The 12,524-nt window shown below is 35.2% G+C and overlaps 1 protein-coding gene across 1 annotated transcript in view; it reads right to left on the bottom strand.

Moving 5' to 3' along the window:
- The window catches only part of LOC113493970, a 112,170-nt gene extending 99,855 nt beyond the window's left edge, over positions 1–12,315 (bottom strand). Inside the window, exon 1 of the mRNA XM_026872032.1 lies at positions 11,579–12,315. Within this exon, the coding sequence (XP_026727833.1) occupies positions 11,579–12,056 (478 nt within the window). The 5' untranslated portion in view covers positions 12,057–12,315. The remainder of the gene's footprint in view (positions 1–11,578) is intronic.
- Between the last annotated feature and the right edge of the window lie 209 nt (positions 12,316–12,524).

Raw genomic sequence — 12,524 nt, 5'->3', positions numbered from 1 at the left:
AACAAGTATCGAAATCATCAAAGTATTGGAATGAAAAACTTTTGCAATTACAAATTTCCCTAGGAAATTTATGTTACACATAAAAGTGACGAAATAAATTTATCACCTTATAATATATATTTATACCTGAATGCCTACTTGGCGCTCGGATACCGAAAAGGTCATGCTACGACGCAACGACTTTTGCGAATCCTTGCGGTTTAAAACTGTAAACAACCTCATTCATCACCGATTTTACATTATCCCATACACGAGGAGATTTCTGATAATCTGATAAAAGACCTGCACGTGTTTTGTATGGAAACACGTCTAAACGTATTGTTACCGAAGATAAAGGCATTAAAAGAGGAAAATCCTTCAGTCTTCTTTGCAGCAAGAACACGTGCGGAATTCTCAATGTTTACATCAAAGTGTATCAGTCTTGTTTGTGAGCACGTAGGTAGCGTTTATAACAGGCTGGCGAGATAGGGGTTCTAGGTCATAAACGCCATAAATAGAACCACGGTAACAATGAAACACATTTCCACATTGTCCTAAGAATCGATGCGGTGACCGTCCTTGATCCGTCGCCGGACTCAGGCGGTGAACCTTATTTGTGTTAGCTGTCTATAGTTAGTGTAGTTCAGGCTTGTCGGTGTGTCGTTCTAGACAATGGCGAGTCATGGAACGTTCGTCTGCTTTAATGTTCTCGACCTCCGCCACGATAGTGTCGCTTGCCGCTTATACCGTGGGGTGTGGGTTACGTGTGCTCGCAGCTTTATCTCGCCGTCAGGGTCACCTTACAGCTTGTAGTTCAGCGACACTCGATAGGTCGCCGCGAGTCAACGAACGTCGGGACTCGGCACCTTAACCATCTCTTGCCGCCGCGACCTTGCTCCCTCCGTGCAGTCTATGCTAACATAAACCGAATACGTTTCGATTAGTGGCATATTTTACAAGAATTTTAGGTTCAGCATTGGAAAATTATTCAGGTTACGAATCTGGTAACATCTTATTTCTTTTAACTATAATTTAAAAATTAAAGGAATTTATTAAAAAAAAATGATATGAAAACATCCTTCACAATGTGCAAATAAAATTCTCACTAAACTTGCATCTCACTATGCATCACTCACCATCAATAGTCTAAAAAAGATTTGAAACTAATAAACGTTTTTCCACCTAAGTGTTCTACATTCAATAAACATTCAACGTTCCATTTACCATCAACAAGCAGAAGAAACGATATTACATTTTAATATTGTTCCAATAAAGTCTCATTTGTGAAGATAGTAGAGGAAATAACTCGAAATGATTTCATTGGGTGGCTTGTAACCGAGCTTCGCACTCATAACCCACAATAGAAACAGAGCAATTTATCGCGGCTATGCGGCATCAATGAGTCCTGCCGTCCTGTCGGCGGCCCACCTCACACACGAGGCGTCTATCTATTATTAACCCTTTATTTTCTCATTGTGGAACTGACTGGTGCGGCCGACTGACTTGTATGATGCTTAATACTTTAAACGTTTGTAGGATTCCGCACCCTTAAGGACTTCTCAGGTATAGGTCCGTTTGTTTTCAGACCGTCTTTATCTTGAAATGTAGACAGTTAAAATTTTCTGTGATGTGTATATTTGATACGGCTGTAAAAATAAATAAAAAAAGCTTACAATAAGGAACCCTTTTTATTATATTGCAAACTGCACGGATAAACGTTTTAAATACCTACATGGGTAAAAAATATCTCATTTTCGCCGAACTGTAATTCATGTTTCTGGTTTTTAAGCGATTGGAAGTAGTCAACTATAAAAGCAGGGATTAAATTATTAACTTCATTTTCTGTACAAGTGTATTGTGTGTTTCGAGGAATATTTAATTTTGTATTCTGTTTTATTTCGGACGAAGCTCTTTATGAATGTTTTTTGAAATAATTGGATACTAGGAAAATTATTATCTGTCAATTGGTGCACATAAAGTTTATTAAAACAATTTATAACCTTATAACCGAATGCGTTATTTATTTGTTTTAATCCTAATTAAACTAAAACGAAACAGTTGTTTCACGAATAGCAGGAGGTTACATAAATACTATGTATACTTCGATTAACTTTTTAATGGGTTCAAAACTTTTCCTTAAGATGTCGCTTCAGTCCGTCGCGGTCGTCGCGATGCACATGAGTTTCCTCGCGCCGCAACCCAATAACTTCACTTGCTTGTTTCAAAACTATTGAGAACTGATCAAGCAATTATTTAGTTTGTGCGCTTTATCTCAAGCCACTAACTAATCCCTTAACACTTACTTTGGCTACGTTCAAATTATGATGTTTAAATGACATTAGATAGCAAAACTCAAAACTAAAAAAAAATCTTTATCCTGAAAATGCGGTTTATAGAAACTACTGGTGTGTGACAGAATCGTTTTGTAGCCGTAAATCGAATAAAGCAGACATTAGAAAAACATGCCTGAAGAAAAACAAATTGCAAGGGTGTCTTTTAAAATTGATTTTGTGTGACTTTCCACCCACAAATTTATTTTCCGCCCAACATATTTATGAGCGTAACTATTGTCACCTTAATATCAATCTTTATTTTTACAATCCTTTATTATTTCCGCAACAAAAATACGTCATCTGCGCAAAATTCAACTGTCAAGTTATAAAAGTACATGAGATTCTTTCTTTTTAACTCGAACAGCAGCTGGGCCACAGCAATAATGTCCTATTTTAACGTAATGCCAATTTAACGAACGTCCGAAATTTAAACTGTGATTTCGTCCGAAAAGGCTTCAACTAATACTATTGACGAATAGTTTAAACAGCTTTAGTGTCAAACCATCAAAGCAAATGTAATTGGAGAATGAAGGATTAATTAGTATAACATTAATTTGCTATTGACTAACGCCGGCATGGACGCTAGTACGGTCAGCAACAAAAGTCGCTAAACACTATTTAATAAATTCAATAAATTAATCTCGTATTTAGGGAGTAAATATACTTAAAATATAATATTATAAAAACGTACTAACGTTTTACGCATGTCAAAGAAAATACTGGCTTTTTCTTTTTTTTTAATCATCAACCTTAAATAGGCAACTTTTCTATCGCATTCTGTTTTCAAAATAAAATACCCGTTGTATACAAGTTTCATTTTGTATTGCACCATTTATCACTGTCTCGCTTATATTGCTTATACAGATTGTGTTAAGCTTGTGATGCTGACGGTACTGTCATATGATGATGTCAATTTAAAACTAATCAGTACGTACATTGTGTACTCGATGCACTATACGCTTTATGTTATTATCACTTGCGATAATAGTATTAAGCTATTTGCGGAGAATTCGAATAGAACGGTGGTTTAGCGGTTCAGTCAATACATACAATATCGGCTTTGTCTGATGTGAATATTGTTTGACTTATTACGGTTATTGTAATTTGATATTTTGAACTAAAATGTATTTATTTTAATTAATGGATTGTATTTGAAATGTCTCTTTAGTATCAACATATTTTAATGATCTAGACGCGCGTCTGGCCAAGTTCAAGCGTGTAATATTACACGAATCCCTTGGTGCCACTTTTAATCTTATATAAATTTTAAATAAATAACACTAAGTATATAAAATTGAAAGCAGAAGTTGGATGTTTGTGCATTTCGAGCGCTTCTCACCGTAACCGTTTCCCGACTAACATTGACAATATTTTCAGTCAACAAAAGAGTATACAATGTATTACATTATGTTTAGTTGCCAGAAGGGTGATGCCTACTCAACTTCGGGCTAGTGGTTCTTTGATGCACTTGAATGGCTCGCACGGCCTGCTAGGCTCAAACCTGTAACCACTCAATGCAAATTTCGTCTGACAGATTCTAAAAGCACCCTTAACATTTGCATTTAGTTTTTTTACTTTAATAATATCGTCAAGTTTCGAAGTCCAAATCAAATTGTTTTTCGTTAGTCTCCTAATTTGTGAATAGCTGAACCGATTTGGCTTATTATAGTTTTAAAATAATCTTAGATGTCCAGGGGAGGTGTAAACGGTGTTTTAACAGAAAAAATAAGGAAAGTACAAAAAAATACAATTTCAATTGTCCATGTTAACAGCTATACCTATTTTCCTGTCAATTTTTTTACTTTTTACTGAAATAATTGTTTCTTTAAATTAAAAGAAGTTTCTTTTGTTCCTTTCCACAAATAATATAAGAATGTACCTAACGCAGAAAACCTTAAAATGATCGCATACTACGCGGGAGAAACCGCAGAAAAGAGCTAATAACAAATAAAAAACAGTAGGCACAACTAATGAGTTCCGTAGGCGGCATAAAATGGAACGAAGAAAACACCGGTGATTTTTAAATCTGGAAATTTTAAAAAGTGTTAAATTCGAAAAAACTCGGCTCGTATAAAAAGAGATGAGCGTATCGAGCTCAACCGTTTACCTGGGGCTAAAAAGTACATCGAGAGTGGCTGTTAGATGAAAAATGAAATAGGGGAAGCCCAATCGAATAAATCTGGTTATTCAGTTAACGAGCAATTTTAATATTTGTTTTTCTATGATTTGCCGAATTGAATCGAGTTTGGTTTTTATTTCGCGAAATAGGCCTGTTTGCTTTCGTCAGTTTAGCAAATACACTTTTAATTTAGAACTGCACAACGTTTAAACAAACCTGGCTTTATCTAAAAATATTTATTTTTGAGCTACTAAAATAAATATGTTTGCATTAGTCCTAGTACATGCATATTTGTAGGCTTTTATTCAACTTTGTTCACGGATTTTGTCACGATTATTCGGATAAAAATTGATCAAAAATACCCCTCTTTGATATTATCCAACTTAGTGGTTTCTTAGGTTTACGCGAATGTTAGACATTTTAATATCTAACTTACCAAACAGCAATATTTGCTGCCAAGGAATGATATTCAGAAGTTGAAATGCCAAATGTGACAATGTTATCGTCCTCGCGTTTATTTTGCATTTCAGATAATAGCCCTGCATAACAGCTTTTTGCTGGTTTTATAACATCAGAAATTATGAAGCAAAGTGCATATTTAACAACAAAGGCTCACGGACATAATGATGTTACCAATTTCACGCTATTTACACGCATTAGTGCTCCGCTTCGCGTATGTTTTACTAGACTAGCAAGTTGGACGAGGCAAAGATTCTACCTTAAAATGTATTTAAACAGGTCAATGTTTTACTTTTGATGTTACTCTAATTAAGGCCGTTATTTTAATATTTTGATTGTATGGGTGATTTGTATGGACATATTTGTTTAAAACATAACATTTAGAAGTTTCGATAATTATTTCAACTTTCTCAAATATTATGGAACAAACTACTTACTATTTACATGCACTTAAAATAAGAAATACACTAAAATGTTTCGATTAAAATTACGAATAATAAACTTACTGTCACATATCCTACAATGTTTAGGACAAAACATACACTTCAGTCTTTTTGAAACGATAGTAAATTAATTTTTTAAACCCAATTTAACAAAAAGAAAATAAATAAAAAATCTTAGCAATTCAAGCAAATGAATCCAACACGTAGCTTCAGTTTGTTCGACGGTCAGCCGACAAAGTAGACCGTGTTCATTAATGCACTGGAGTCGGGCTCGAAGGCAATGGGTGCAGGTCGAGCAGGTAGCGGTCAAACGAGTCCCCTTGCAAAATTGATCAACACCGTCGTCGATGCCACGGAAAATAGATAAGCAAAGAAGAGGCACAAGTCAGGAGATGACAATCGAACTTAGCATGATATAAACTTTTTTAAGATCTGAAGCTGAGGTATATTTTGTAACGAACGAAAGTTGGTATTTCCGTCACTGTTTCTGCATTCTAAATTCAACCTATTCATAATTCTTCACGAATTGGACTATAGCGGCGATAGTGGACGAATCTTAGCACTCGGTGAATATTGGGTACAATGATTAAGGTATATTTATTATTTCGATTCTATAGTTTGGTTCATTTTAGTTTTGAAATGATATAATCCAACCCAACCAAGGGGTATAGTAACTAAGTATTTATTACATAATAATATAGTATGTCAGCTATCATGGCATGAAAAAGGGCTAGCAAAATTTCAACACGGTTTCAATTCGATTCAATGATCGATCAAACTCTATTCTACCGTCTGCATTTTGATGGCACTTCCTTCTATTAATCTACGATCAGTGTTCGATGCTATTTGTTTAGTAAACATCGTACGGGACGGTCAACCACGTTGCTTCGCAGAGCGCAACGTTCAAGGCTCTATGCGACTCGTACTTGTTGATACACCTTGTCTATTACCTATCTGTGAAAGCAATTTAAATAAGGATGTGTTTTGCCTGAAGCGTTTGTTTCCTTGAAAATCAAGAATTTGGAAAACGTAAATTCTCAAATTCTCTGTATCTATTGGAACGATTATGAACATGACTAGATAGATAGTTCCAATGATTCTTTTGTGTATTAGAAAAGCACTGATAACCACACAGATAAATGGATTAGTCCCCACAGCAGTCCTGTTTAGTATAGACTAGTAGTTTCGTTAAACGTTCAACCTGCTTGTCTACAAAATATAGTGTATTATTAAATCCTGTCACACCTCTGGAAGCCTTCACAGCACCCTCCACACTAAACGTTTACACGTGAAACTTTCGTTATAATTTGAAAAGTTTTCAACAATTGATCGCTTTTAAAGCTGATCCCTTTCAGGCAGCGGACTAAATTACCCCAGGTAGACAATGATTGGCGCCTAAAAATATCCTCCTGAAAAATGTAAATAGATTACCGTCGGCGCAAAACGACGGACAAAAGGTTTTTTTTATACGTTTCAGAACAGCGAGCTGATCTTGCAAATTGTTTTAGTTTCGTAGACAAGTATAAAGAGGAACGGCGATGTTTTTTTCGGTAATTATTTCTTTGTTAATGAGACTTTAAAAAATAAACTCAGTGCCATTTTCCCGTTATTAAATTTATGCAAAATTTATCAAGTGAATGAAATTAATTAATGGGAACTTATGAGGTCATTAAAATGCTATATCTCTTAAGAGTTTGTATCAATCAGTCAATGTAAGTTACCTAATTTTTAAAACATTAAAAAAAGCAAATGCCTCTCAATTTTCACTAATTGATTTAACAAAACTGCTGAAATCTCTATTATATATGTATTATTTGAGCATTGCATTGTTCCACTAAATAAAAAAGACCACCAGAACACCGAGAATTCCTACATCCTAGCCACAAGTGTCCGTGATATTTCTCGTTCAAATACGGGAACAAGTGCACAAAGAACTGATTTAATTTGCGTCAGTAATTACATAAATGTTTGAAAGCTTTGTAGTTACACACTAGTCGTTTCCAGTCCGTTGTTAATTAATTAACGTTCATTTCGGCACGTGCTAAGATATAAAGCGAACTTCTGTTGGTCGTAGAAATTATTACTGACTTATTAAATTGGAAATAATATTTGAAATGATTCATTTTTTTTATTTAGGTACACAGTCTTAGGTAATTTGGTTTGAAGACTGTTGAAATGAAGTATGGTTAAATTGGATTGAGTGCAATGCCCAGCTTTAGGTCTTTAGCGTCAACCTCATAAACTATCGTATTTTTTTTTAAAGTGGAAGACTGAATGTGATATATAAGGATTTTGGCAATAAATGTAAAATATTTGAAAAAAGTTTTATTTGTTATTTTTGAGTAATATTTTCAAAGTAAGGTATGAATAACTATCATGGAATTATTTGATCGTATTTTTTAACGTTTCAGACTATCTTTTTCTATATAGTGCTCGTTCGCTTTTGTATGGGGCTCTTTTAATTTCAACGTAGGTATTTTTAAATGCCTGAACACTTCCTTGTGTATGTTAACATAAGATATCATATCACTGTGATTAAGAGGATAATCATTTCTTTCTATGACGTTAATTTGCTAATTAATTTATAGTTACTTTAATCGAATCAGCCGATACATACATGCGGATCGATGTCTAATTCAAAATCGTTTCAAACTACATGTTATTTATTGTTTTATTTTTAAATAAATTCCGTTCGGCACCTGTAACTATCGCGCCATAATTTTTTATTAATTAATTTAAAGTCAGGTTGAAATGATTAAACGTCGAGCGGTTCCGCAGGTCCAGAATACAATAGCTTTCAGTTGAATGGTATTACACCATCAAAAATGTAATTAGTACCGAAACATCAGAGGTAAAACAATATGGGTGATTGCATTTATTCCATGGGAATGTGTTTTAAAACAGCATTGCAGGTGAAAGTAAAAAAATATTTGTGGTTGATTGAGTTATCGTTTTATTATTATTTAAACCAAGCTTTTATTTACTTTCTCCTGTCCCTTTGACCCACTTCCCAGTTTCCGATTGAGCTGAAATTTTGTTTGCATATGTATATTGCGTGACAATGCAATATGATGACTTGGTGTAGATCTTGTGCTGAAGCTATAGGCGCTCTGCAATAATCGACACTTCGCCATAGTTTGGTCTTTATGGAGAAACTATGCTAATAACAGCTTTTTTTCATTTGAAATTCGTTAACATTGTCGTATAGGTATTGGATTATTTATGTTAATACGTCGCGAAAATTTAATTAGTCATATTCGATATTGTCCATTATGAAGTGTTATTGCCAATCAACTAGCGGGCGCGACATGCATTGATTCCAATCTACTTGATTATCGAATTAAATGACAATGATTGTGTCAATATAACTTTGATATTTATATGTCACAAGGATATGTTCAGTTCCCGTTTTAAATGTTCATGCGACTGGCTTGAGACAGTTATGCTGTATCTAATTACCGACATAGTATATAGACTAAAAATTATACCATATATTTTTGATGTTAGTTCCGTTTTTAAGCATTACGTGAACTTGTTGGTTCTTTTCTTGTTAGTAGGTACGTATTGAAAGTTTCGATTTTATTTTATTATTTTTTCTTAAGACTGACCTATGGTCATCATAGAAACAAACAATGATTGATACATTAGCAGGCGAGTAAGATTATCGGAATGAAGAAAGAGTTTTATTATTTTACAATTAAAAAGAAATAGTCTTTCATTTTTAGCTGTCAACTTTATAGCGATGTATTATGAAAACCGATTTTGATTTAGAATGATTAAACCACCTCTTCCGTAATTACGGGTCGATCGGTCACACGATACTGGAATAATAACGATTGATATCAATATATGAACGTAATATGATCGTTTAAAAACCATAGCTATTATATAGTTTATAGGTTCGGTTATTGAACCGGCTAATTGCTGTAATATTTTATTTAAGTTTTTCTATATTGAGTTGTGACAGTTGAAGCTTCTTGTTTAAAAATGCGGGCGATTTCTAAATACAAACTCTGTATTATGAACAAAAGAAGACCAAAGATTGTTAACCGTCATCATCTAATCAAACTTTAAATTATAGAAATAACAGTTTTTTTTTAACAAATAGAAAACGAAAGCGATAGTTTCGTGGTTCCAATTATTTATAATATATGTTTTTGGATGTAATTATTTTTTAAACTAAAAAGGTTGTCTGCAATTACTTCTTCTTTATTTGAAAGTATATTTGGATAAATGCAGGCCAATATAAAAGTATTTATTTTATTTTTATTTCATCATCATCATCATGATTTTTATTCAATTACTTATAATATTATTATGAGAATGCGTAGCAGCTTATTCTCTTTTTAATAGGGCTTCCTCTCATTAGAGGCAGTGCGATGTTTGCTTGTTTATCGAGATTCCGAGTTTGATTGTAAGTGTTTCAGGAGTTTTTGTACATGATTATAATAACTGATTTTCATTATTTCACAGGTCGTTTCTCCGGCTATCATCATAAGAAGAAATGAAGGCGAGAGAATAAGAGAAAAATTGAATGGTCGTACAAGAAACAGGTGATCTTATAAAACTTTTAGGAGGTGTAAAGCTATTACTGTAGTAATTTGAATATTGATCAGTGACTCGAAAGACCGATATTTAAATTAGGACTTTTATTTAGCAATGTCGTAAAAGGACGAGTTTATCAGCACCTGTAGGCAATAGCCCGTTAGTTGGACGGTAGAACAAAAAATCCTCGTATTTTAGAAGCAATTTAACGTGCAATTTATTCGTTGTAAGTATTGATTTTAGTAGAGTATTTTCTGTTTGTTTATTAATTTAATGATTTAGAAACAAGTTTTTTCATACTAAAAAGATTTTCATGCGTTAAAAGATGTTCACACTTTTTCGTCTGGATATATCTTTGTGCTATTTATGTTTAATTATTTTATACTTCAGTTATTTTGTTGCTGTAATCGTCGTAAGCTTTTATATGCTGCATGAAGATATTGTAATGGCTATGTATGAAGGCTTGTCAAATAAAATGGGACCCAAAGAGCCGCATACCGCCTACGCGAGCCGACTAACAATAATGTCCCATTTAGATAGGCACATTTGCGTGCCTTGACATAAGTTCATGTATATCATGGTCGTACTTGAAATAGCTTCGCGGAATAATTAAAAATACTTCAATGTTCAATGTCCTAAAAGTAGTTTAGAAATTCATTGAGTTTATTGAATTGAGTATTTAGATATTGTGTTAGTAACATTCAATGCTTTCAGTTTCTATATTAATTATCCGACGTAAGTAATGAAATGACGACAAGGAAATCCTGTTTTTATTTGTAGTATTTATGTGTTTTTGTTATTATAAATTCGATAATTATTTTTTTATTTTATTTCAGGTTAGCGTCGAATATGCTATGGATATTAAATTTAATGTGCTGTGATAATTTAGGTGTATGTTAATGGATTTACGTTTTATTATTGTTGTTATTATTTTTTTCTTGTAGACATGTGTAGCAGGTTGATATTCAGAAAAATATGATTTTAAGATTTCTTTGTTAGTAGAAGAAGCTGAATATTTTTATTGAATAATGAAGTGGTTAGATCGTTTTTGTTTTTTTGGGTTTGGCTGGATATCAAAGCGGTAGCCCTCGAATAATCAATACATACTCGACGGATAGATACTTTTGAGTGTCTTAGCTCGAACGGTGAACGTTTAAAAATGAGAAGCCAAATAAGTGCTCTCACTGACTTTGAACAATAGATGCTGTTGTTTTAAAACATGACGTCACTTACTCACTTGTTCTAATAACGATCTAAATTGTTGGCAGTCAGTTTAAGCGTTCCATTGTTAGATTAAAAGTACTCATGATTTCGCCGCAGCTGTACCGTACATCACAATTATTATGATAACTACTCAGTCATCAACTCCTCAAATGAGTTCATGGTACCGTCGCATCGCAGGCTACATTTTTATACTATCGCTTTTGTAAATACAAGATAAATAAATTATTTTATTTTAATAAATACGTTCAAAACAAAGTAATGGTACATTCAATATATTTGCAGGTGACGAGCGTAAAAACGTGGATACTCGTAAGGTTTCCCGAGTGTAACGGTCATGATGGCAGAACGTGCGCGTTCAGTGATGACCGAGGAGGTATGTCGTCGCGTAGCCTCGTTACAAGTGAAACGTGAGAAGTCAGCGAAGCAAGGCCAAGCGGACGAGTTCGTCCTTGGCAAGGGCAGGCAGGGTGACTCACCTAGAGGCTGGTGAAGGGCCGCGTGTGCGTCGCAGTCGGCACAGATGGTGGAGCGCAGCATCCTCTCGCGCTGCAGGCGGCGCAGCAGCTGCAGGTGCTGTGGCGTGAACACCGTGCCCGAGCGCTCGCCCACCAGCAGCACGTCGCCCGCTTCCCACCAGGCCTGCTCGCGCAGCGTGCCGTCGCGGTTGAACAGCCCCATGTCCTTGTAACCCTCGGGCGGGCTGAGCGCGCCCGGCTCCGGCTCCTGGTAGCGCTCGCACGCGCCGCATCCTGAGCACTCGTCTCCTTCTCCCTCGTCAGAGTACCCGCACTCGTCGCGGACTACAATAATATAATCGGCCTCAAAAAATTCATTAGCGCTCTCATCGAAGACCACCCTATGCTTTTTAGCCTTAGTTCCCTTTTTAAGTGATGACTTTAAGTTATCGTGATCTTTATTATGGCGCGTGTCGCGCGCGGCGCGGTCGCCGCGCATCGTCGCGAGTTATCGCGGCGCGAGCGGTCGCCAAAGTGTCGGGAGGCGAGGACGCCAGGCGTCAGGCGGAGTATGGCGACTGCAGCGCCGCGCCCGCCTATCGATCGTCACCGCCCGCCTCGGTGGGGCCCGCCAGCGTTACGCCGACCATCGACACACAGCACCGAGACGATTTCCCACTTGCCAAGCTATAAACATTTACCACCGCGTACGCTTATTAATTGGACTCATCAAAATAATTATTTTTTTTTTTTTTCTAAGTTAGCCTTTTCTTTTCTTTATTAGATCAGATATAAGTCTAGACTAGATAGTAAAAAGATATAAAAATCTAATACTATTTTTTTAAACTAGTAATCAGCTTAAAAGACAAAGAGAAATAACATTCTTAAATATTTATGTTAGAAACGACTCGGTAAAATAGAAATGAAATATATATAATGACTAATAAGCTTACAGACTGTGATATTC

Source organism: Trichoplusia ni, chromosome 5 (genome assembly GCF_003590095.1).
Source record: "Trichoplusia ni isolate ovarian cell line Hi5 chromosome 5, tn1, whole genome shotgun sequence".
Lineage (NCBI taxonomy): Eukaryota > Metazoa > Arthropoda > Insecta > Lepidoptera > Noctuidae > Trichoplusia > Trichoplusia ni.
The sequence above is the reverse complement of the archived record's forward strand: the minus strand, read 5'-3'. Positions and strand labels throughout refer to the sequence as shown.